Source organism: Onychostoma macrolepis, chromosome 16 (genome assembly GCF_012432095.1).
Source record: "Onychostoma macrolepis isolate SWU-2019 chromosome 16, ASM1243209v1, whole genome shotgun sequence".
Lineage (NCBI taxonomy): Eukaryota > Metazoa > Chordata > Actinopteri > Cypriniformes > Cyprinidae > Onychostoma > Onychostoma macrolepis.
This window is the reverse complement of record NC_081170.1, coordinates 8,803,401-8,827,000: the sequence shown is the minus strand read 5'-3', so window position 1 is coordinate 8,827,000 and position 23,600 is coordinate 8,803,401. Positions and strand designations below refer to the sequence as shown.

Sequence of the window (23,600 nt, the reverse complement as noted above, 5' to 3'; positions counted from 1 at the left end):
CTTTTATTATTGTAACCATGGTGGCTTAATGCCGCTAAAAATTAACTCATGCAAAAAAAAAATTATAATAATTATGTTGTCTATTAGGCCTATATCAATTTGCAACCAGCTAATTAACCATTAAAATTCTAAATTAAAATAAACCACAAATAAAACCAGCCACTGTCCTGTGGGATATATTTTTGTGTCATTTAAACTGTCCGTTCTGTCACTCCTTTGGTCCTGGTTCAATGAAAGCATGACAACAAGCAAACTGACTGTGTGAACTGGCCTCTACAGACTTTATTGTCATAGAGCTGGTGATGTCTGTCTCTCCATGGACAGTCCATGACTAATGCAAATGGTAATGCTTCATTCTTAGTTATCATGGCAATTAGCATGTTGGTGGCAGTAATTAAAACAGAACACAATATAAACATAAAAGGCTCTTGAGATTCCTCAAGAGTTCCTCCAACACTCACATGCCAAAGAGCTGCCTAGCCTACCACAAAGCATTCATTAGAAATGAATCATTTAATAAATGATTCATACACAAGTGTATAGAGAGAAAACCCCTGACCAATATTTGAGGGATCAGACATCAAACCTATTTTTATTTTATTTTTTTACCTTAATTTCATTGAACGGTGTTTGCCTGTGAAAAAAGTGTGTAAATTGGAGGCTAAGTATAAGCTTAGCACAGGTGTATTTTCACTTGCCGAACACTGACTGCACGCTTCAGAGTTTCGCTCTCCGTCAAGCGATCTGTGCTCAATGGATCTCAATGGATGCGCAGCGCACCTATATTTGACGCACCGTACGTGAACTCTAGTGTAACGGCGAACGACTCGCCTTCGCTTTGGCGAGAGCAGCGAGAGCAAGAGAGAGTCTTACATACATGCAGAATTGACACGCTACGTGTAAACGATATTCTTTGTTGTATTTTCCCGTCAAAATTGTTGCTTTGGTTTTTTTTAGTTTTTAAGAACCGCAGGGGTCTCCGGTAGTGAGCAGAACTAATGCGCAAACGGCAATCTCATTGGCTGGTGCTCACCTATTATCGTCCCTGTTTTGATTTCATCGAATCAGTTCGAGTGAACGCACACAACCTGATTAATATTCATGAATCCAGCAGCTCGTTAATTCCAGAGCCGTTGAGAAAGAGAGTTGCATATGGGATTAGATTTCGGTCACATTTCTGCGCGCACAAGATCACATTTTGAGCGTGCAAAAGGCATTTCGCACACGCGTGAACTAAGTTTTGAGGAGAAATGTGCGTCTCGCAGATAAGAAAATATTTTGAGAGAACAAAAATTTATTTTGCATTTAAAATAAGTATTTGGATGTGCGCAGACGTTCCCTTTCGCATGCGCAACGTTTCACTTTCTTGCTCCTCTCATACCAGCCCTGTGCGCTCTCAAGTGCAGACGGTTCGCGTGCTCAACACAAACCAGCGTTACAATATGCCATAATTCCAGCCAATCAGAGATGAGGCTGCTAAATTCTGATTGGCTGGCTGGACAACCAATCACAAGACTCCCTGCATCACCGACGGCGGAAGAGAAAAAATACATGGTGGAAGAGATATTTGTTTAATGGCTTGAAAACTTCAATTTAAGTTTAAATGTCAACCACTCGACGACCACACGTAAGTAGCTTATTTTTAATAAAAATAAAATCGTACTATTACTGTACATAATAGTATGTCCCAGTGTTTCCTAAACCTCAAGTGGTAGTTCTAACGTTACTTCTAACTTCTTTCTGAACTGCAAGTTATGTAACTTAATTAACATTAGTCGAATATGAATGTGACCGAGCTGGGGTCTCAAATGTTATACGTTTTCAGAAATGAAGATGGACAGACTTTTCCCCTTTTAATTAGATAAGTGTGTAAAAACGGTACATCACTCGAATCAGAATAAAAAGAGCCATCAAACAAACGTAGAAATGCACTGCAATAACGTTAAAATAATAATCAATCTACTTCATATCCTTGGAATTATTTAAACAAAAAAAATTCACAGCAGAGATGTTCTGTAAAACAACTATCGTACTAAAAAAATAAAGACTGCATTTTTTATTTAGGATGGATAGTGTGCACATTGGGATGCAGGCTTGTTCCCCTCACTGCAAAAAAAAAAAAGAAAAAGAAAGACATGTGGGTAACAATGCAAACATAATATATGCAGACATAACTGTAAGTGAAAATCTTGGGTGTGTGACCCACACAACTTCTACTATATAATTACTTGCATAATTAGATTTTTAAAAAATTGCAGTGAGGCAGAATAAACCTGCATCCCATCCCAATGTGCATACTATCCATCCTAAATAAAAAATGCAGCCTTTTTGCACGCTCAAAATGTGATCTTGTGCGCGCAGATTATTGTCCTTGTTTTAACTGAATGTTGATCCGTAGGGAGGTTGTCACATCCGGGAGTTTCGATTTGCACAGAGGGAGGAGCAAACTGGCGAGAGGAGAGCGAACTACGAAAACAACAATGGCAATAGAAAATCAACAGATTCTTATCTGAATTCAGATTCAGAAAGACAAAATAGGAACAGTTCTTGGAGTGAAGTAGGTGGACATAATGGATGATTCTTCGGATGAAGATAATCAAGAAATGGAATTCCATGAAGTACGATATAATAAAAGAAAAAAAAAAAAAGAAATTACATGGGTGATGAGTTTGAATGTGAACAAATGTGTTCAAGTAAAATTAGGGAGACAGGGCAAAGTATCAATTTTTCGAAATTGAGATTGATACATCATCTGAAAGCTAAATAAATAAGCTTTCCATTGATATGGTTTGTTAGGATCGGACAATATTTGGCCGAGATACAACTATTTGAAAATCTGGAATCTGAGGGTGCAAAAATATCTAAATATTGAGAAAATCACCTTTAAAGTTGTCCAAATAAAGTTCAATGCATATTACTAAGTTTTGATATATTTACGATAAGAAATTCGCAAAACATCTTCATGGAACATTATCTTTCCTTAATATCCTAATGATTTTTGGCATAAAAGAAAAATCGATAATTTTAACCCATACAATGTATTTTTGGCTATTGCTACAAATATACCCCAGCGACTTAAGTCTGGTTTTGTGGTCCAGGGTCACATTTGCCAAACAAGCAGAACAGTAGGCTATATGCATCCTGTTAAATTATCGAAAGCGATAGAAAAAGAAATAGGATCAGTGAAAGGGGCAACATGTCTGAACAATGGAAGAGTTTTGAATTAAGTGTAAAGATGAAATTCAGAGAGCAAAGATCCTAAAATTAAAATCACTGGCTGGTGGTAGAATAAGCTGTGCTGAGGTATGAGGAAGAGTGGGGTGATTTCAGGAGTGCCCTTAAATGTAATAGAGGAAATAAAAGGAAACTTGATTGGAGGCAATGCTACTTCGGTCAAAAGACTGATGACATGGAAAGACAATAAAAAATGTGATAGTCTCTCTGTGTTGATACACTTTGAAGACAGCAATTTACCAGTAAAGGTGAAGCTAGGTTTCATCAGTTATGTGGTACGGAAATATGTTCCCCCTCCTTTACGTTGTTATAATTGCCAACGCATAGGGCATACTGCTGCTGTCTGCAAAGGGAAAATGCGTGTGCAAAATGTGGAGAAGAGCATGTCAGGAAAGAACTAAGATGAAATGCTGCAATTGTGGGGGAGAGCACAGCGCTGCATATGCAGGATGTCCGGTGCAACAGCAGGCTCGTGAGATCCAGAAGGTAAAGTCCATCCAGAATTGAACATATGCAGAGGCAGCTCGTAAAGTGAAACAAGTAGCAGAAACAAGAATCCAAAGGGAACAGGCACAAACCTCTCAGACGAATGAGTCAATGAAACAGCTGAACTTGTTAAAAATGGCTCAACAGACAGTATTAACATGAGCAAAACTGATTTTGTGTCGTTTATCTGTGCAGTGGTGAATGGCACTGCACAGGTGGAAAGAAGATCAGACAAAATAAAAATTGTGGTGGAATGTGCAAGCAAATTGTTGAATTGCATTGGTATATCGGCAGAGCAAATTCACAAGATATTAAAATCTGAAGAAGAAAAAACAAGTTATGATGCATCTCAGTGTAGTGATATATAACATTATCATGTCTTTCCTATTGCTTCATTGGAATGTCAGAAGCTTGATCGCTAGTGGGCAGGAGTTTAAAAAATATGTTGAAGATATGAGTAAATCTCCTGATATAGTTTGTATACAAGAAACATGGTTATGCAAGTCACTGGATTTTAAACTGAATGGATATGAAGTAATAAGGACAGACAGGAATAATGGTAGAGGTGGAGGATGTGCAACATTCATGAAAGAAAATGTGATATACAGGTATGTAAATAATGAAAGTAATGCAGAGAGCAAATCGTTTTTTGTATATGTGTTTTAAAGGCAGCTGCAATGAAGCATCAAGCAAGACATGAGCATGCCAGCCACACTGAGACTCTATAATCTGAGATTCATATTAAGAGAACAACTATGGTTTTGAGAGGTTTGTGTATTCTATATGAGGTTTGCCTTTTAAAAGTGTGCCATTTCTACTTCTTGTTTTTCAGAGAAGACATTTCTGTCACTAAGAAAGTGGATGGTGAGCAAAGGTGGTGGCAGCACCTTTTCGTTTTGGAGCAGCACCTGGGTTTTGCAGATGGCTATGTATTCTTTGGCTGCTTGTCTTTTTTCCCCATTATGTTTCTGTTGCCTAAAGATTCTTTGTGAGGATAAATCCAGAGGACACATCATAATGCACTGCAAAATGTCCTAAGACAGGAGAAATGGTGAAGATGCACTGTTCCAGCATTGGATGACTGTATTTTTAAGTGTTATTCATGCAATGTTTTAAATAAAGCATTTGATATTTTGAAATTATCGTGTCTGTTTTAACTGAATGCCAGTAGTATCTTTGTAGAGTAAAAATAAAATTAATTCTATATAAAAATTATAAAACTCAATGAAATCTATATTAAAATGAATGAATTACAGTAGTATACTGATGAATTCGATTTTTTGTACAGTAATTTACTGTAAAACAGTACAGTTTCAAACTGTAAATCAAATACTGTTTGCTACTGTAAATCTTAATTACAGTAACTTACTGGCAACAGTGTTGCCAGTAAGTTACTGTAAAAACCCTTTGAAATGTCTAACAGTGTATTTGGGGTAGCAGGAACACAGATAAAAATGAAGTAATAGAAGAATTCATGGAAGAGAACTCTTTAGTGTGTCTAAACGATGGCAACCCAATAAGAATAGACATAATAAGAGGTGCAATGTCATATTTAGATATCACAATAGTTTCAGCATCATTAGCTGGTAAATGCATATGCATATATCTAAAGATACTATTGGAAGTGATCACTTTCCAGTGATCTGTGAAATTCAAAATAAGATTCAAATAGAAAATTGTAATTTTGGTTTAAGATGGATATATAAAAAGGCAGATTGGGAGAAATTTCAAATGTTATGCGAAGAACAATTTGAAAATCTGTCAGTAGAGGGACATTACAAATAACAAATAAAGATAAGGTCACAATGTTGGCTCAAACATTTGCTAAAGCTTATAGCATTGAAAACTTAGATGAGGCATTCTTAACAAGACAGCAAATTAAGAATATATATGGAAATACTTGCAAGAAAAATCAAGATTTTAATAGTAATATGGACAATGAGTTTAATTATTTTGAATTAAAATCAGCTATTAATAATTCAAAGAATACAACACCAGGTAAAGATATGATCAGTTATAACATCTTAAAGAAACTACCAGCTAAATCATTAGAAGCATTATTGGAATTGTATAATTATATAATGAGGGTATCCTTCCTAAGCAATGGAAGACTGCAATTGTGCTTCCTCTAGCTAAGCCTGGGAAAGACATAACAAAACCCAGTAGTTTTAGACCCATCACTCATACCTCCACGCTATGCAAAGTAATGGAAAAAATTATGGTGACTGAATTGCATTTTGGTGAAAAGGGAAATGTTATCAACTTTCCAAAGTGAATTTAGGAAAAGTAGATCTACAGTAGATGCTTTGATACTATTTGAATGCTTATGACACTTTGTGGAGGGAAGGTTTGCTAATTAAACTGAATAAATTAGGTATAGGTGGAAAATTTTATAATTGGGTTTTAGACTTTCTATTTGAATGTACCTTTCAGGTTAAAATTGGAGAAGAAATATCAGATCCTTATAACATACTAAATGGAACTCCACAGGGTAGTGCAATTAGTCCAATATTGTTTAATTTAATGATTAATAATGATTTTGATTAAAAAAAAAAAAAACAGGAATAGGATTAGCACTTTATGCAGATGATGGAGCATTACAGAAAAGAGGACGCAATGTTAAAATTTTTTTTAAAGGAATACAGGAGTCAATTAAAAAAGTGGAGGAGTGGTCCCTAGATTGGGGTTTAAAATTTTCAGTTTCAAAAACAAAATATATGTTATTTACTAAGAACAAGATTGAACATTTAGATTTGAAGTTGTATGATCAAACATGAGAAAGAGTACCTGTTTTTAAATACCTTGGTTATGGTTTGATGAAAAATTTACATGGAAACTGCATATAAGTAAAATTGAATCAAAATGTAGAATGATCATAAATTGCATGCGTACGGTAGCTAGTCACAATTGGGGAGCTAGTCGTAGTGCATTGTTGTGTAGGCTATATATCAAGCATTGATTCGATCCTGCTTTGACTATGGATGCATTGTATATGGGTCAGCAGCTAAATCTTTACTGAAAAAAAATAGATATCATACAATGCAGAGCATTAAGAATAAGTTGTGGAGCAATTAAAACATCCCCTGTGGATGCAATTGGGGTAGAAATGGGCGAGATGCCTCTTGAACTTATAAGGATAAAATTGGCAATGACATATTGGGTGAATCTTCAACAATCAGCAAGTACTCATCTCACTCATAAAGTAGGCTACTGGAGGAGTGCTGGGAATATTCGTATGATGGAGGATCTAGTTTTGGATGGAAGAGTAGAATATGGGCCAAGGAGCATGGCATGGATAATACCACTCACTGATACCCCACTATGGAGAGTCCCTGAACTGCTTGTAGATTTGAGCTTACTAGACAAGCCCAAAGATGAGGTTAATGCTATTCTAAATAATACATATTATTCAACATTACAAATATTTACGGATGGATCTAAGGAACCTGTTACTCAAAAGATTGGAATAGGTGTATATATTCCAAAATGTAAAATACGAATTAGTCTGAAATTGCCTGATGATTTAGCAGTATACACTGCAGAGTTAACAGCTATAATAATAGGACTACAATGGGTTGAACAAGTCAGACCAAATAAAGTAGTAATATGTTCAGATTCTTCTTCAGCTTTAATTAGTATTGCACAAGCGAGGTCAGACAGAGAAGATTTATTAATGGAAGCATATCTATCTTTATACAGATTGAAAGAGGCTGGAATAATGATGTATTTTTGTTGGGTGCCAGCACATGTTGGGGTATCTGGTAATGAAGTTGCTGATAAACTAGCAAAAAAAGCACTAGGCAAGATGGAGGTCGATGTTAAAGTGCCTATGGGGGAAAAGGAGGCAAAGTCGATTTTAAAGAAAAAGTTAATAAATAAATGGCAAATTAGATGGGATAATAGTAGCACAGGGAGATAGTGTTATAGTATTACGCAGCCATTAAACAAGAGGAAGAAGAAGAAGAGAGAGTTGCGACAACGGAAGTTCGAAATGCTCGATCATCACGTGATTCGCATAGACTTCAAATAGTTCCTTCCAGGAAGTTCATAGCGGGCAATTGTAATACATTCAGTTAGGCCCCGTTGAACTGCGATTTTTGGTAATTAGTAGACAATAAAATAATTTATTTACATTATTTATAAAATACATCAACATGTATATGTAGTATGCATATGTAGTTATATCAGTGCTGTTTTTAAAAGATAAAATAGGCTAATATTTGAGGATTAATGTAGTCAACTGTCGCTACTTGCCTTGTTAACATATTTTAGGCTAAAGTTACCTTGGTTAAAGACTGTGTTTGCTGTTGTTTTGAAATGTCTCTCAACGGCTCTGGTTAATCCTTAACAAAGAACATATACTGACAAGAAGTCAAAGCCATAGAATGTTCCATTGCAACAGCAGCAGCCCTACACTTCTGTCTGCCATCCACTCCTTTAAACATTCTAATATTGTATATAATTTTGGCGCTATCTGTATGAGGTGTAATATTTTTGAGGATAAGTGTTTGCACTGTGTTTGCACTGTTTACTTTCACTTTCGATTTCGCGATCACACGCATTGTGTAAAGGGAGCTTACAAAATCAGATATTTGTCAATGAGCCCAGGATCTGTTGAGCAGCAAATACTCAAGTCAAATCTGACTCCTACAGCTCTTGTTGGATGCAGGGTTGCCAAGTCCGCGTTTTTCCCCACAGAATTGGGCTACTTTCTAGTTCAGAGTATGAAAAGACAATGTAGAAAAGCTGAGCGGATGTGGCGGAAGACAAAACTTGAAATTCACTATAGCATCTATAAAGACAGCCTTCATGCTTTCAATGTGGAACTAGCCACAGCTAGACAGACCTTCTTCTCAAACCTTATAAACAGTAACTTAAACAACTCTCGCACTCTTTTTGCTACTGTGGAGAGACTGACAAACCCCCCAAGTCAGATTCCCAGTGAAATGCTCTCCGACAGTAAATGCAATGAGTTTGCTTCCTTCTTTTCTGAGAAGATCAATAATATCAGAAAGGAGATTGGCATATCTACTTTTGCAGAGGTCACACAGATTCGACCGCAATTTCAAAAAGAAGTGACTATGTCTGTTTTTGAAGCAATTGATTGCAAAATTTTGAAAGAAATAGTACAGCACCTTAAATCATCAACCTGCTATCTTGACACACTTCCCACATCTTTTTTCAAAAGTGTGCTTAACTGTTTGGAAGCGGTGAACGCTTCACTTCTTTCTGGGACTTTTTCAAACTCCCTGAAAACTGCAGTTGTTAAGCCCCTTCTGAAAAAGCGCAATCTTGATAACACAATGTTGAACAACTATAGACCAATATCAAATCTTCCGTTCATAGGTAAGATTATTGAAAAGGTAGTTTTTGATCAGCTGAACAACTACTTAAACTTAAATGGATACCTGGACAATTTTCAATCTGGTTTCCGAGCACATCATAGCACAGAGACAGCACTCATTAAGATAATAAATGATATTCGCTTCAATTCTGATTCAGGCAAAATATCAGTTCTGGTACTACTAGATCTTAGTGCTGCGTTTGACACTGTTGATCATAACATACTTCTAGAGAGACTGGAAAACTGGATCGGGCTTTCTGGGATGGTACTCAAATGGTTCAGGTCATACTTAGAAGGAGAGGTTATTATGTGAGTATAGGAGAGCATAAGTCTAAGTGGGCGTCCATGACATGCGGAGTCCCACAAGGCTCAATCCTTGCACCGCTCTTGTTTAGCCTGTATATGCTCCCACTAAGTCAAATAATGAGAAAGAACCAAATTGCCTATCACAGCTATGCTGATGATACGCAGATTTACCTAGCCTTATCTCCAAATGACTACAGCCCCATTGACTCCCTCTGCCAATGCATTGATGAAATAAACTGTTGGATGTCCCAGAACTTTCTTCAGTTAAATAAGGAGAAAACTGAAGTCATTGCATTTGGAAACAAAGATGAAGTTATCAAGGTGAATGCATACCTTGACTCTAGGGGTCAATCAACTAAAAACCAAGTCAAAAATCTTGGGGTATTTCTGGAGACAGACCTTAGTTTTAGTAGTCATGTCAAAGCAGTAACTAAATCAGCATACTATCATCTCAAAAACATTGCAAGAATTAGATGTTTTGTTTCCAGTCAAGACTTGGAGAAACTGGTTCATGCCTTTATCACCAGCAGGGTGGATTATTGTAATGGTCTCCTCACCGGCCTTCCAAAGAAGACCATTAGACAGCTGCAGCTCATCCAGAACGCTGCTGCCAGGATTCTGACTAGAACCAGAAAATTTGAGCATATTACACCAGTCCTCAGGTCCTTACACTGGCTTCCAGTTACATTTAGGATTGATTTTAAAGTACTTTTACTCGTTTATAAGTCTCTAAATGGCCTAGGACCTAAATACATTGGAGATATGCTCACTGAATATAAACCTAACAGACCACTCAGATCATTAGGATCGAGTCAGTTAGAAATACCAAGGGTTCACACAAAACAAGGGAGTCTGCTTTTAGCTATTATGCCGCCCGCAGTTGGAACCAGCTTCAGAAGATATCAGATGTGCTAAAACATTAGCCACTTTTAAATCCAGACTCAAAACTCATCTGTTTAGCTGTGCATTTGTTGAATGAGCACTGTGCTATGTCCGAACTGATTGCACTATGTATAATCACTTTCTATTCTTAAATGTTTTACATTCTTTTAAAATCAATTTTTAAATCACTTTGTTTTTATTGTTGATTTTTATTATTTTTAATTTCTTATTATTTTTAATGACTATTTCACTTCCTTTTATGTAAAGCACTTTGAATTACCATTGTGTATGAAATGTGCTATATAAATAAACTTGCCTTGCCTTGCCTTACTTTTAAACTGTGGCCATGGGCTGATTTTCCCAAGTGGGTTAAAGGTTTGAAATATTGCATAAATTACATTTGACTGAAATGCTTGTATTGAAACATTTTGCATTCTACCTGTGATAAAACTTTCATGGACTTTTAAATTAAGACTATTAACTGTTCCCTCCTGGTGGAATGACCTGCCCAACTCAATCCAAGCAGCTCCTTAACATTGTCAAGAAACAGCTGAAAACACATCTCTTTCATCTTCACTTGACCATCTAACTCTAGCACTCTCTATTCTAATGCTGATTTTACCTGTTGTTGTTTTTTTTTTAACATGACCCTCTAACATTTGCACTCTCTATACTGTTTCTATGCCAAGTACTTGTTTTATTTATAAAGAAAGAAGAGCCTCTAACACTAGCATTCTCTATTCTTGTTCTATTCTTTCTTATTTTCTTTTTATTTATTATAAATAATGACCTTCTAACACTAGTATTATCTATTCTTTTTCTGTTCTATTGACTTGTTTTATTATTATTTTAAAATGACCCTCTAACACTAGCATTCCCTATTATTTTTCTATTCTATCAATTGTAAACGTACTTATTAAGCTCACCAAAATCTACATTGAGACATTTTTAGTGCACAAGATATTGGTTTCAGTACAAAAAGTTATGTTAAAATAAAATATTAATCTCTCACACAAAAATATTTAATTTTATTTTAAATGACAAAAGTATTTCAATTAAGATATACATCATTAAATTCAAAAAGTCTGGCTGTGCTTAATGGGTACATTTTTGTACCCTTTAAGCACACCCCTGTTCCCATTAAGTTCACATCATGTTTTATTAAAAATTCTTGTTTATTTTAATGAAAATTTTTAAAGAATAATTGTAAAAATATATTTTTTGAAGGTACAAAGTCAATAACACACAAAAAAAAAAAAAAAAACAGAACACTAAAATCAAGCAACAAGGCATACAATTTGAACAGTTATATATTCATAATGAAGTGTAATTTAAGCACATTGCAACATCTAGGCTAGTCCACGTTCAGCTAAGTAACACACATTCCAAAAGTCAAATAAAACAAACCAATAAAACATTTAATTCATGGGAATGAACACAGAAACTAGCCTCATTATGAAACCTCTTGTTAAATGGATGTCAACTTATCTATAGTCTCTTATGGCTGGAATACACTACACGATTTTTGCCCCGATTTTCCACAGATTTAAATCTGGAAAAGTTGATGCTAGTTGCCAACGATCAGAGCCAGTCTGCAGATTTGAGTCGACAGAATCCATAGAAAATCGATTAACTTAATTAACCCTGCTGAAAAAAACAATAGAACCCTGCCCAAAACACAATAGAAAATGTAATGGTTTTAATGGTTATAATGGGAATTGTATTGGTTTTAATGGAAACTATAATGGTGTCTACTGGTATGTGATGGATTCTATTGGTGGGATGTTAAATCCTATTGGAAAAATGCCCAAAACACACTACAAAAATGAATTTTGTAATGGTTTTACTGGAAAAAGCTAATGGTTTATAATGGTATTTTAATGGAAACCATTAGAATTTCTGTGATGGTTTCTATTGGGCTTCTATTGTTTTTTTAGCAGGGGAGTGACAACCTAACATCAGTTTATGTAAAGTCTGCTTATGAAGTATTTATATATAGACGTTCAATGTGGAAGAGCTTAAAGGAACACGCCACTATTTTGAAAATAGGCTCATTTTCCAACTCCCCAAGAGTTAAACAGTTGAGTTTTACCGTTTTCGAATTCATTCAACCGATCTCCGGGTATAGACCGATAGCATCTCGCTCAAAAATGACCAAAGAGTTTCGATATTCTTCCTATTTAAAACTTGACTCTTCTGTAGTTACGTCGTGTACTAAGACTGACGGAAAATGAAAAGGTGCGATTTTCTAGGCCGATATGGCTAGGAACTATACTCTCATTCCGGCCTAATAATCAAGGAACTTTGCTGCCGTACCATGGGTGCAGGCAGCAGGTGCAATGATATTACGCAGCGTCAATCACAAATGGTTGCAAGGCACGCTCTCTGTGCAAGCAGGTGGTCATATAGACATCATATTAGATAGACGCCCTATCGACCGCTACTGCCTATTGGCGCTGACGAGCGGTGGGGCCGCCATCTTAAACCGGTCACCCGCTCCATTCACTGTAATGTGTTTGGCTGGTGCAATGAGCTGTCAGCGCATTTAATTAATCATACCTCACTTAAAACCGAACTGATTTTTTACGCGGGTTTTTTTCTGCAAAGGTCATATATGTAGCTATGATACAGGACACATGGTTCGGCATATTTTAATATTCATAGCAGGAATTAATATTCATTTAATATACTTAACAGTAATATAACATTCTGATATGAGATATAAAGTGACCAGACGTCCAAAATCAAAATATGTGATGTAGGATATAAGGTATTTTATAAATCACACACTATAAATATGATAAAGAAGCAAAACAGATAGTTACAGTAAAGTAAGGTATTTTAATAAGTTTAAGAAACAATTTATTATGATTTGTCTCACACACACAAACACACACTATCTCTCCCTCACACATTCTCTCTCTCACACTCTCTCTCTCTCTCACACACACACACACACACACACACACACTCTCTCTCTCTCACACACACTCTCTCTCTCACACACACACACTCGCTCTCACACACACACACACACACACTCGCTCTCACACACAAACACAAACACACTAAAACCCCTGAAAGTGGACTGTTTTGCAGAGCTTCTTTCTCGTGCTCCCTTTCTGTAGTTCAAGAGAGGCGAGTTGGGCAACATGGTGGAGCCTTATCTTTAAAAACACAGACACAACCAATGACAACAAGTCAGACTGATGGTTGTCGATGCCAAACTGGGTCTCCTCAATGTGCTCCCCAAGAAGGAAAACATCCTCTGTTCCAATCTCCTCCCGCACAATGTGCGTGACTGTTGACACCTTAGGAGCTTGTATTGTTGAAGCTCGACGGATCACCCTCTCTGCAGCTCTCAGCACCTTATAATAATAATAAAAATAAGACATATTTATAAAGACTGATAATACAGTCTATGACACTTGTGTAAAATTCACTGGCCAATGTTAATATACCAATAATAATAATAAAAAAAATCTACATAGAATTATTGTGTCGATTTTAATCTAAAGCCCTATTCGGACGGGATTAAATTTACAAGGGTAGATGGAGTAATAATGTAATTTTACCACAGGACCTCTGTAATATTAATGGCCAATTCACACGGGATAAGATATCTCAATAAAACTAGCAGAAGTGGGAGGGGTAACTCGATTTGCGTATCGTCGTCATGTGTGTATTACATTGCTTCCTGAAATCACGTGCACAAACACAAATGAAATTACCAATATATATTTATACTAACGTACATGGCCGTTGAATGCTTGTATCTGATAACCGAGACGTTCTTGTAATTATTACAAGATTACTTGTAATTATTACTTTACCCCACCTCTCCATGCCGGTGCAGTAAACATAGCCTAGCTAACGTTAGCTGACTACGATTCCAGTAGTAATAGTCCATGGGCCCAGGCCACATTTTTCACTAATTGGTACCACCCAAGGTGGCAAATTCTAGTTTGATTTTTTTTTTAAGTCCATATCTCTAGATGATATTACAACATGATAACCTTTTGTTAGTGGTAGCTTTGTCACAGAAATCAGCCTTCAATGACACTAACCGTTGAGCCAGATAATGAAAATATCTTGTAACTTTATTTGAACAGAGCATGTCATACAAAGAAAAACAACATAATTCTACCTTGTTCATAAGCTTATTTGGTCATTGCAAACTGTTTCTGTTTATTCATCATCATCGTCATCATCATCATATTCAACTAGTTTCATGACATCAGTATCCTCCTCCTCCTCCTCCCTCTGATTGCTGCAGGTTTGTAGCTTGCACATTTCTGCGCTCTCCTGCATTGTAAATGAATGAACCTGTTAGGAGTATCTGAAGAAACTCCACTAGAGATGTAGGAGTGCAGTTTCTTCATAGTGAAGATGCTACGACATTTCCTGTGATACAATACTGATGGTACACTACCTTCAGGTAGGTCTTTAGCAAGATCAAGGATGGGGCTGTAGCCTCTTATTTTAGCTGCTCTGAGTAGTATGTTCCATGAATCTACAGGTGCATCTCAATAAATTAGAATGTTGTGAAAAAGTTCATTTTTTTCTTGTAAGTTATTTCAAAAAGTGAAACTTTCATATATTTTAGATTCATTGCATGTAAAGTAAAACATATCAAAAGTTTTTTTTTTTTTTAATTTTGATGATTAGAGCTTACAGCTCATGAAAGTCAAAAATCAGTATCTCAAAATATTAGAATATTTACATTTGAGTTTGAATAAATGACCATCCCTACAGTATAAATTCTGGGTATATCTTGTTCTTTGAAACCACAATAATGGGGAAGACTGCTGACTTGGCAATGATCCAGAAGACGAACACTGACACCATCCACAAAGAGGGCAAGTCACAGAAGGTCATTACTGAAAGGTGTGGCTGTTTACAGAGTGCTGTATCAAAGCATATTAAATGCAAAGTTGACTGGAAGGAAGAATTTGGGTAGGAAAAGGTGCACAAGCAACAGGGATGACTGCAAGCTTGAGAATACAGTCAAGCAAAGCCGATTCAAACACTTGGGAGAGCTTCACAAGGAGAGAACTGAAGCTGGAGTCAGTGCATCAAGAGTCACCACGCTCAGACGTCTTCAGGAAAAGGGCTACCAAGCCACTTCTGAACCAGAGACAACATCAGAAGCGTCTTACCTGGGCTGTGGAGAAAAAGAACTGGACTGTTGCTCAGTGGTCCAAAATCCTCTTTTCAGATGAAAGTAAATTTTGCATTTCATTTGAAAATCAAGGTCCCAGAGTCTGAAGGAAGAGTGGAGAGGCACAGAATCCATGTTTCTTGAAGTCCAGTGTGAAGTTTCCACAGTTTGTGATGATTTGGGCTGCCATGTCATCTGCTGGTGTTGGTCCACTGTGTTTTCTGAAGTCCACAGTCAACACAGCCATCTACCAGGAAATTTTAGAGCACTTCATGCTTCCTTCTGTTGACAAGCTTTATGGAGATGCTGATTTCATTTTCCAGCAGGACTTGGCACCTGCCCACATTGCCAAAGGTACCAAAAGCTGGTTCAATGACCATGGTGTTGGTGTGCTTGACTGGCCAGCAAATTCGCCTGACCTGAACCCCATAGAGAATCTTTGACTTCATACAAACCTGCTGTGCAGATACTGTAGGACGATAATGGCTAAAATAATGATTGTCCCAAAAGATTAGTAAAGCTACTCATTTGAAATGGTTACCATATTTCAAAGTACTTATATGGACTCTACAAACAAACTGGTACCAAAGAGATTTTGCCACCTTAGGTGGTACCAAATTCTGGCTTGGCCCATGGACTATAATGTCAAAGTTCCTTGCTCCTTCTCATTTATCTGGTAGTATTCTATTCACAAAATACAACCAATAGTGCGGTAAATGTTGAAACTTACTTGTGAAAAGTAATCCCCTTGACCCTATTTGCGATGGTTCGCCGATTAGAACAAGAAAATGCTCCACAGTGCTCTGGCATCTTAACTGCTGCTACGCAATGAAACTAGGAGTATGACCGGTTCAAGATGGCGGCCGTATTTCTCGGCGCCCAGCGGCCAATAGGGTATCTAGTCTCTATATGATATCTATGGGTGGTCAAGTTGGTTACGTTGACTGAAGTTAGTCTATTTTCAGGCGCTGCGTATTACGCCGGAATGAGAGTTTACTTTTACTAGCCAATGGCGATTAAATTGCCAAGGTGTCTGTAGAGGGTTGTGAAACATGCTCTGATTGTGGAAAATTTGACATCATTATTTACAGCAGATTATCACCATTAAAATGCATCCAACATCAACATAATCCAATAAATCGATCACGAGATATTGCTCACGCAATTACGACACATAAACCCCCACAGGCCCACAGATGCTAACTAAAACTAAAATGTAGCTACCACGTGGCATTTATATAACTTCATGAAACATGCATAGATTGTAGAAAATGGCACATCATTATTTAAAGTGGATGCTCCCGATTGAAATGAGTCCAAGATCAACATAATCCCATGCTTCGATCATGAGTTACTCCACATGAAAGAACGATTTAAAAAACAAATGCCCATTAGGGGGCGACAAATGCTAAACAAAAAAAAAAGGCTACCTTGGTTCCAAATGCTGTAACTTTTGATTTCTTTATGCGATCATCACCATAAAATGTGATCCAGATACAGCTCACATATAGAGGAACATCACCAAAAAAAGAATGATCCCCCTACCTTATTTCCTTCATGAGATATTGCATGTCAAATTAGAAAGATATCTACATTTTCCCTTTAACACAATTTTTTTTTTTTTTTTTTTTTGCTGTTTATTAGCAGTTTTTCAGCATGAGAATGTCCAAATTTATTTATTTTATTTTTCAAACGACTCTCTTTGCTACAGTTTTGGAGTTACAAGTCTTTACTTTTTTTTATGTCACTCAGGAAAACAAAAACTCTGAAAATACCTTCAGGGCTTAAAGGGTTAAGGTATTCAAAGGCATTGCTTCTTTTGATTTTCTTCTATTAAATACTGACTCAAGTCTTTGCTCAACTGTACAGCAAAAGAAAAATAATAATTACTACACAACGTGAAAAAAGCACAGCAGACTCCTTACAATAATTGAATTAATTTGCTTTTCTTACTTTGTTGCAAATGTGTTCAATTTAGACTAATTACTGTTTTATTCCCCTGGTGTCTCAGGGAGATGAAGATGAACTGTACAACATAGTAATTGTGAGTCTCTGTGTTTTTGTTCAAGGGCACTTCATGTCAACAACATGGCCTTTCTTAGTCCCACTTCAAACTATAATGCTATTTACTTGTTCAGTAAATCCTTTATGAACGACACAGTTCCCCTGGCAACCCCGTATGACGCTCAAAGAAAATTTTTCTTGCTTTCTGAACTGTCACATGTGTGAGACAGTGAGATTGAACTCCCTCTGTCTTTAAAGGAATAGTTTCCCCAAAAAGGAACATTTGCTGAAAATGTACTCACCATCAGGCCATCCGAGTTGTTGATGATTATGTTTCTTCATCGCAAGAGACATGGAGGAATTAAGCATTACATCAATTGCTCACGAATGGATCCTCTACAGTGAATGGGTGCCGGCAGAATAAGAGTCCAAACAGCTGATAAAAACATCACAATAATCCACAAGTAATGCACATGTCCCCAGTCAATCCATTAACATCTTGTGACGTAAAAAGCTGCGTGTTTGTAAGAAACAAATCTATTTTTAAGTCCATAATAGACAGAGGTGGGTAGAGTACCCAAAAACTGTACTCAAGTAAAAGTAAAAGTACTTGAAGAAATATTTACTCAAGTAAAAGTAAAAGTAATAGTCTGAATAGTTACTTGAGTAAGAGTAAAAAAGTACCGGATAAAAAAAACTACTCAAGTAGTTAGTTACTAGTTACTTTGGATCATATACTGAATATAGTCTATTTTTATCTATAGATATTTAGATTAAATTTATATATACATATACTGTATATATATCTATATATATATATATATATATATATATATATATATATATATAGATATATACACACACACACACATATTCTATTAATAAAAGAATCCTGAACAAAATCACAGGTTCCAAAAATATTAAGCAGCAAATCTGTTCCCTGTTGAAAAAACAGCATATGCTGGTAAGATATGTTTTGAAGCATGGGATGCTGGTTTGAGCTGATTTAAGCTGGTCCTTTGCTGGTTTATGCTGGTCCGACCAGCTAAAACATACCTAATCAGTATATCCTGGTTTTTTCAACAACACTGGTAATAAATCAATATATTTGAATGATTTCTGAAGGATCATACAACTCTAAAAACTGGAGTAACAGCTGATAAAAATTCTGTTTTGCATCACTGAATTAAATTAAATTATAGTTTAAAGTATATTAATTATGTATTATAATATATATATATGTACATATATAACCTCTGACACGGAGAAGAGTGAAAACTCCTCACATGACCGCTACAGAACATCTGAACATCACGAAACAAATGCACATTGACGGATCTTCTTCCGTCTGTTCTGCAAAATGTAAACAAATGTAGCCTTTATTTCTGCAAGCGTAAATATTGTGAAAATATCAATATTAATTGTGTCTAGGCAAAGGCATTCCTCCTGGAACTAACGTGGGTTTGGCGGGTGTTTATTTCATACTCTGTGACCGCTTATTTAATGAATAAATTATACATAGTATTTAATGTGTAAGGTACATACTGTAATGTCATAGTGGTGTCGTGTATTGTAATCGAATCTATACCTGTGGAACCGGCAACACACGCGGTGTTCGTCTAATAAAGATCTTCATAGCTAGCAAACCATAGCCTTTGCTTTCAACTGACTGTTGATCCAGAGCCACGTCTTCAGCGCTCTTGATGTTACAACTCTGAGTGAGAACCGCTTCAGACAACTTAGCGCGTGCGGCAGGCAACTGAGCGAATCATTCAAACTGATTCACGAACCGATTCACTTGGTTTGCCAACTGGTCTGATCAAGCCTTCGAACAGAATTGACGCAAAAGAATGAATCATTCGTGAACGGGCATCGCTCATTGCCCAGAAAAAAAAGTAGACGGTGCGTTTGGAATAAATTGAAGGATTTTTAACTATATCGCATTAAGATAAAGTAACGAGAGGAGCGTCGCCCACAGTAACGAAGTAAAAGTACCGTTTTTTCACTAAAAATGTACTTGAGTAAGAGTAAAAGTACCTATTTTTAAATATACTCTAAAAGTATTAGTTACCCAAAAAATTTACTCAAGTAAATGTAACGAAGTAAATGTAACTCGTTACTACCCACCTCTGATAATAGATAATATTTCCTCCAGTGAAAACGTCCATCCCCTGGTGTGCTCTTACATCGAAATCCACCAACATATTTCTTCAGAACTGTTTTCGCTTGTAAACAGTGCTTAATCTGTGCATATCTCTCCTGATTCAGAGGACTGACTTTTTCACTGAAGAGAGTGTTAAAGAGTCTTAAATAAGCAGGTTTTTGCTTCACAAGACGTGGAGTCGTGTGAATTCCTTGTGGATTATTGTGATGTCTTTATCAGCTGTTCGGACTCTCATTTTGATGGCACCCATTCACTGCAGAGGATCCAACTTCACCCACTCAGCATGTCAGCTGCACCATTATCTTTTTGGACAGCCTCACATCACAATGGCTATGTTCCTCACAAAATCTCCCTGCAATGGCAGGGATGAAATATGGGATATGCAAAAATTATTTCGTTTGATTCATCATAATAGCAGCTTTGCCTTTATGCTGTCTGAACAATGAAACCGAACATCACAGTCAGCAAAGTGCAACAGAATAACAGGAGAGAATTCACTAGCAAATGCAGCAGGCAGGTGACTTTTAGTAAACAACCTTGAGACTAGAGTTTTAAAGAGGCCAGAAGTGGAAACGAAGTAAAGAAACAGGATGAAAAACTGTTTATCATCCAAGGCTTCAAAGTAACAGTGCATTAGACCACAGACAGGGATATAGATTATGAAGGACAAATGGCAAATATTTATTCTCAAATGGTGAGGTTGTTAGCTGTATTTTGGCATCTCCTAAAAGCTTTTGCAAATTCTGTGAGAGATGTGCACTTTTTGTTGAGTTGCTGTGTGAGTATAGGTAAAGGTAATTGTGCAGTTGAAATGACAGAGTTGCATTTTTACACAGCTTTCAGATATCCAAACAAGAGTAGAGTGAAATACTTCTTCATAGGTTTTGAAAAGAAATCCTTGAACCTCCTTTTTAAAAAATCATATAAAGTGGAAAAAAAGTCTCAGATTCACAAAAAATATATATTTGTTTGTTTTTATATTTTTTAATGTTTATCTATCTATCTATCTATCTATCTTATATATATATATATATATATATATATATATATAAATAAAACCAGTCATAATGTAAATTTTTCGAAATTCAGATTTATACATCATCTGAATGCTGAATAAATAAGCTTTCCATTGATGTATGATTTTTTTTAATGATAGGACAATATTTGGCCGAGATACTATACTACAAACTATTTGTATATCTGGAATATGAGGTTGCAAAAAAATCTAAATATTGAGAAAATCGCCTTTAAAGTTGTCCAAATGAAGTTCTTAGCAATGCATATTACTAATCAAAAATTAAGTTTTAAAATATTTATGGTAGGAAATTTACAAAATATCTTCATGGAACATGATCTTTACTTAATATCCTAATGATTTTTGGCATAAAAGAAAAATGGACCATTTTGATCCATACAATGTATTTTTGGCTATTGCTACAAATATACCCCAGGGACTTAAGACTGGTTTTGTGGTCCAGGGTCACATATATAGATATACATATACATATATACACATATACACACACAGTATCTCACAGAAGTGAGTACACCCCTCATATTTTTGTAAATATATTATATCTTTTCATGTGACAACACTGAAGAAACGACACTTTGCTACAATGTAAAGTAGTGAGTGTACAGCTTGTATAACAGTGTAAATTTGCTGTCCCCTCAAAATAACTCAACGCACAGCCATTAATGTCTAAACCGCTGGCCACAAAAGTGAGTACACCCCTAAGTGAAAATGTCCAAATAAACCAAAGTTTCTTTCTAACGAAAGAATTTCATTATTTAAATGAATTCATATTAATTTCTATACCAATAGATAGGATTTTTTCGAAGATACCAACTGAGCTGTTTGTTTAAGTGTATGTAAACATCCCCAGCTGCTCCATGTAGTCTATAGAGGGTATGTGTTAATGTTGTAACCACTAATTAGGTGTTATCTCACAGCTTTTAGACAGAGAGCGAAATCGTTCCACCCACCACCTGACATCACTCGAGCTGATATGAAGTACATCTTTTGCACTCTTCCAGAAACACGCACAATTATACCAGTCACGCATTCCTCTTCTGCCTGTCACATCCAGCACATTCCTGACCTTCTAATTACCGTACAAGTCTAATCTCCCAGCTATTAGGCGTTAATGTTAACATGGATTTGGTGAACTGACAAGTGCTTCGAAAACCTTTTGTCAACATCTCACGCTGTCAGTTTGATTTAGCCTCTTGGGAGGGATTCTCCATTTAACCCTGTCTAAAGCAGACTTTGTCTTTAAAAAAATTATTATTATGCATTGTGCCAGTTTGAACAGTGCAACCTGACAAAATGACACGATGAGTAACGTCACAGATGTCTGCTTCAAATTCAAGGCCCACATTTGTGGAACAATGCATTTTCATTAATTCGTTGGTTCAAAGTGCAGAGAGGTGTAGATCAGAAAGGTAATAGGTGCACAATTGTAAAGCCAGAGTTAGGATGCGTAATGCATGAGAATGACAGCAATACAACACTTCTCAAACCTTCAAGATTTCTGTAAATACTATTTCTCTTACACAAGACGTGTTGCCTTTGATAAGATGGCATTCGTCAAGCCGCAGCTGTGGAGCTTCTTTTTTTTTTTCTTTCATCGATTCCTTTTTTCAGACTTCATCTCTAAAAAAAGCCACACAGCGGGGCACTGCCACGTTTTGACACAGTCAATCACATTTTCTTGAGGAAAAGCAATTTCCACACCATTAACCACAGGTTTCAGTGGTTTTACATGAAAGTTAATTGTTTTAAAATTGTGTTTGTTCTTTCAAAATATGGCAATTTGGTTTTGGGAAATGGAATAACTTGAGTGATTACTGTGGTGGATGGTGAATGAGAAGACATGGTTTAGTAATAAGATTATTGTTTTTGCATTCTGCATTGAATATGTACATTGAATTACATAACATATAGGCGGCTTGAGTATAATTCCATTAATATTTATTAATTATTTTATATATATTTTATAAATATATTTATTATTAAGTCAATCAGTATTTTTCTTCAGAAAACATATGAATCTTTTTTTTTAAATGGCCTAATATTTTCTAGAGCAGAGAAATAATTGACATTTTTACGTCCAATTAACATTATCTGGTGGGGGGGGGGGATTAATAACATTCAGTCAAAAATATTTCCCTTGCTAACCATTGTCCTTCACTAAGGAGTGTATGGTAAAGAAATAGCTCAACTAAAAATTAAAATGGTCCTTCCAAGGCCATATGCGGTTATGTTCCGTGGAACACAAAAGTAGACATTTCTGAACAATCGTTACACAGCTTTTGCCATATAATGATGCTTCACTGCGCTGTCATGCTCCAAAAAGGGCCAAAAAAAACCCACTATAAAAGGAACAATCAAAATTCAAAAATGACGCCTCCGGTGCGGTGCAGTGCTGTAGGGGGTTGTGTGTTACACAATGCAAAGTAATATCAGAAAGCCCAGCCAGTCATAAATTGTGCGGTCACAAAGAAGACTATTGCATAGTAATGATGGGTGTCAAGGAATGGAAAAAAGATCTTCTCTCCTACTCTCATGCATTATGCTATCAGACACAAAGGGCAAAAGCATGTCCAGCATTTCCAACACACAGATGAAAGCCTCATATCCTGCAGTGTGTGGGTGCTTTCCTTCTGATCATTATAGTTTAAAGCACAGGGCTCCACTCCTCCTATAAGGATTGATGTTTAATGCACCTACTCAATCCAAGTAACACATCCAATGAGAAATAAATACAGAAGTAGTTAAAGTAAAATAAATTAGCAATTTTCTGTTGTACCAGTGGAAAAGCCTAATATCTCCATGACAACAACACACTCCTAAAAATAAAGGTTCTTATTGGCATCTCTGATTCCACAAAGAATATTTAACATCCAAGTAAACTTTTCATTGCACAAAAGGTTCTTTATATTAGTAAAACGTTCTTCACACCAAGAAAAATGTAGTTATTTCAAGAACTATTCACTCAAACAGGAATTGTGTGAGA

General features: G+C 36.2%; 1 protein-coding gene and 1 long non-coding RNA gene across 6 annotated transcripts in view; one reads left to right on the top strand and one right to left on the bottom strand.

The window, feature by feature from the left end:
- The window catches only part of LOC131522073 (T-cell differentiation antigen CD6), a 36,678-nt gene extending 17,549 nt beyond the window's left edge, over positions 1-19,129 (bottom strand). For 3 of the 5 annotated variants that reach the window (XM_058747306.1, XM_058747309.1, XM_058747308.1), the window contains exons 1-2: positions 19,006-19,126; positions 17,720-17,853 (exon numbers count right to left, since the gene is read on the bottom strand). In XM_058747306.1, coding sequence (XP_058603289.1) covers positions 17,720-17,786 — 67 coding nt within the window. In that variant the 5' untranslated portion in view covers positions 17,787-17,853; positions 19,006-19,126. Of the gene's footprint in view, positions 1-17,719; positions 17,854-19,005 lie in introns of all 5 variants that reach the window. The other 2 variants (XM_058747311.1, XM_058747307.1) reach the window with 2 other exon arrangements.
- Positions 1,134-4,796, top strand: LOC131522075 (uncharacterized). Its single transcript, XR_009266438.1, has 3 exons — positions 1,134-1,627; positions 2,399-2,618; positions 4,553-4,796. It is a non-coding gene; the product is annotated as an uncharacterized LOC131522075 (long non-coding RNA).
- Positions 19,130-23,600: the final 4,471 nt, after the last annotated feature.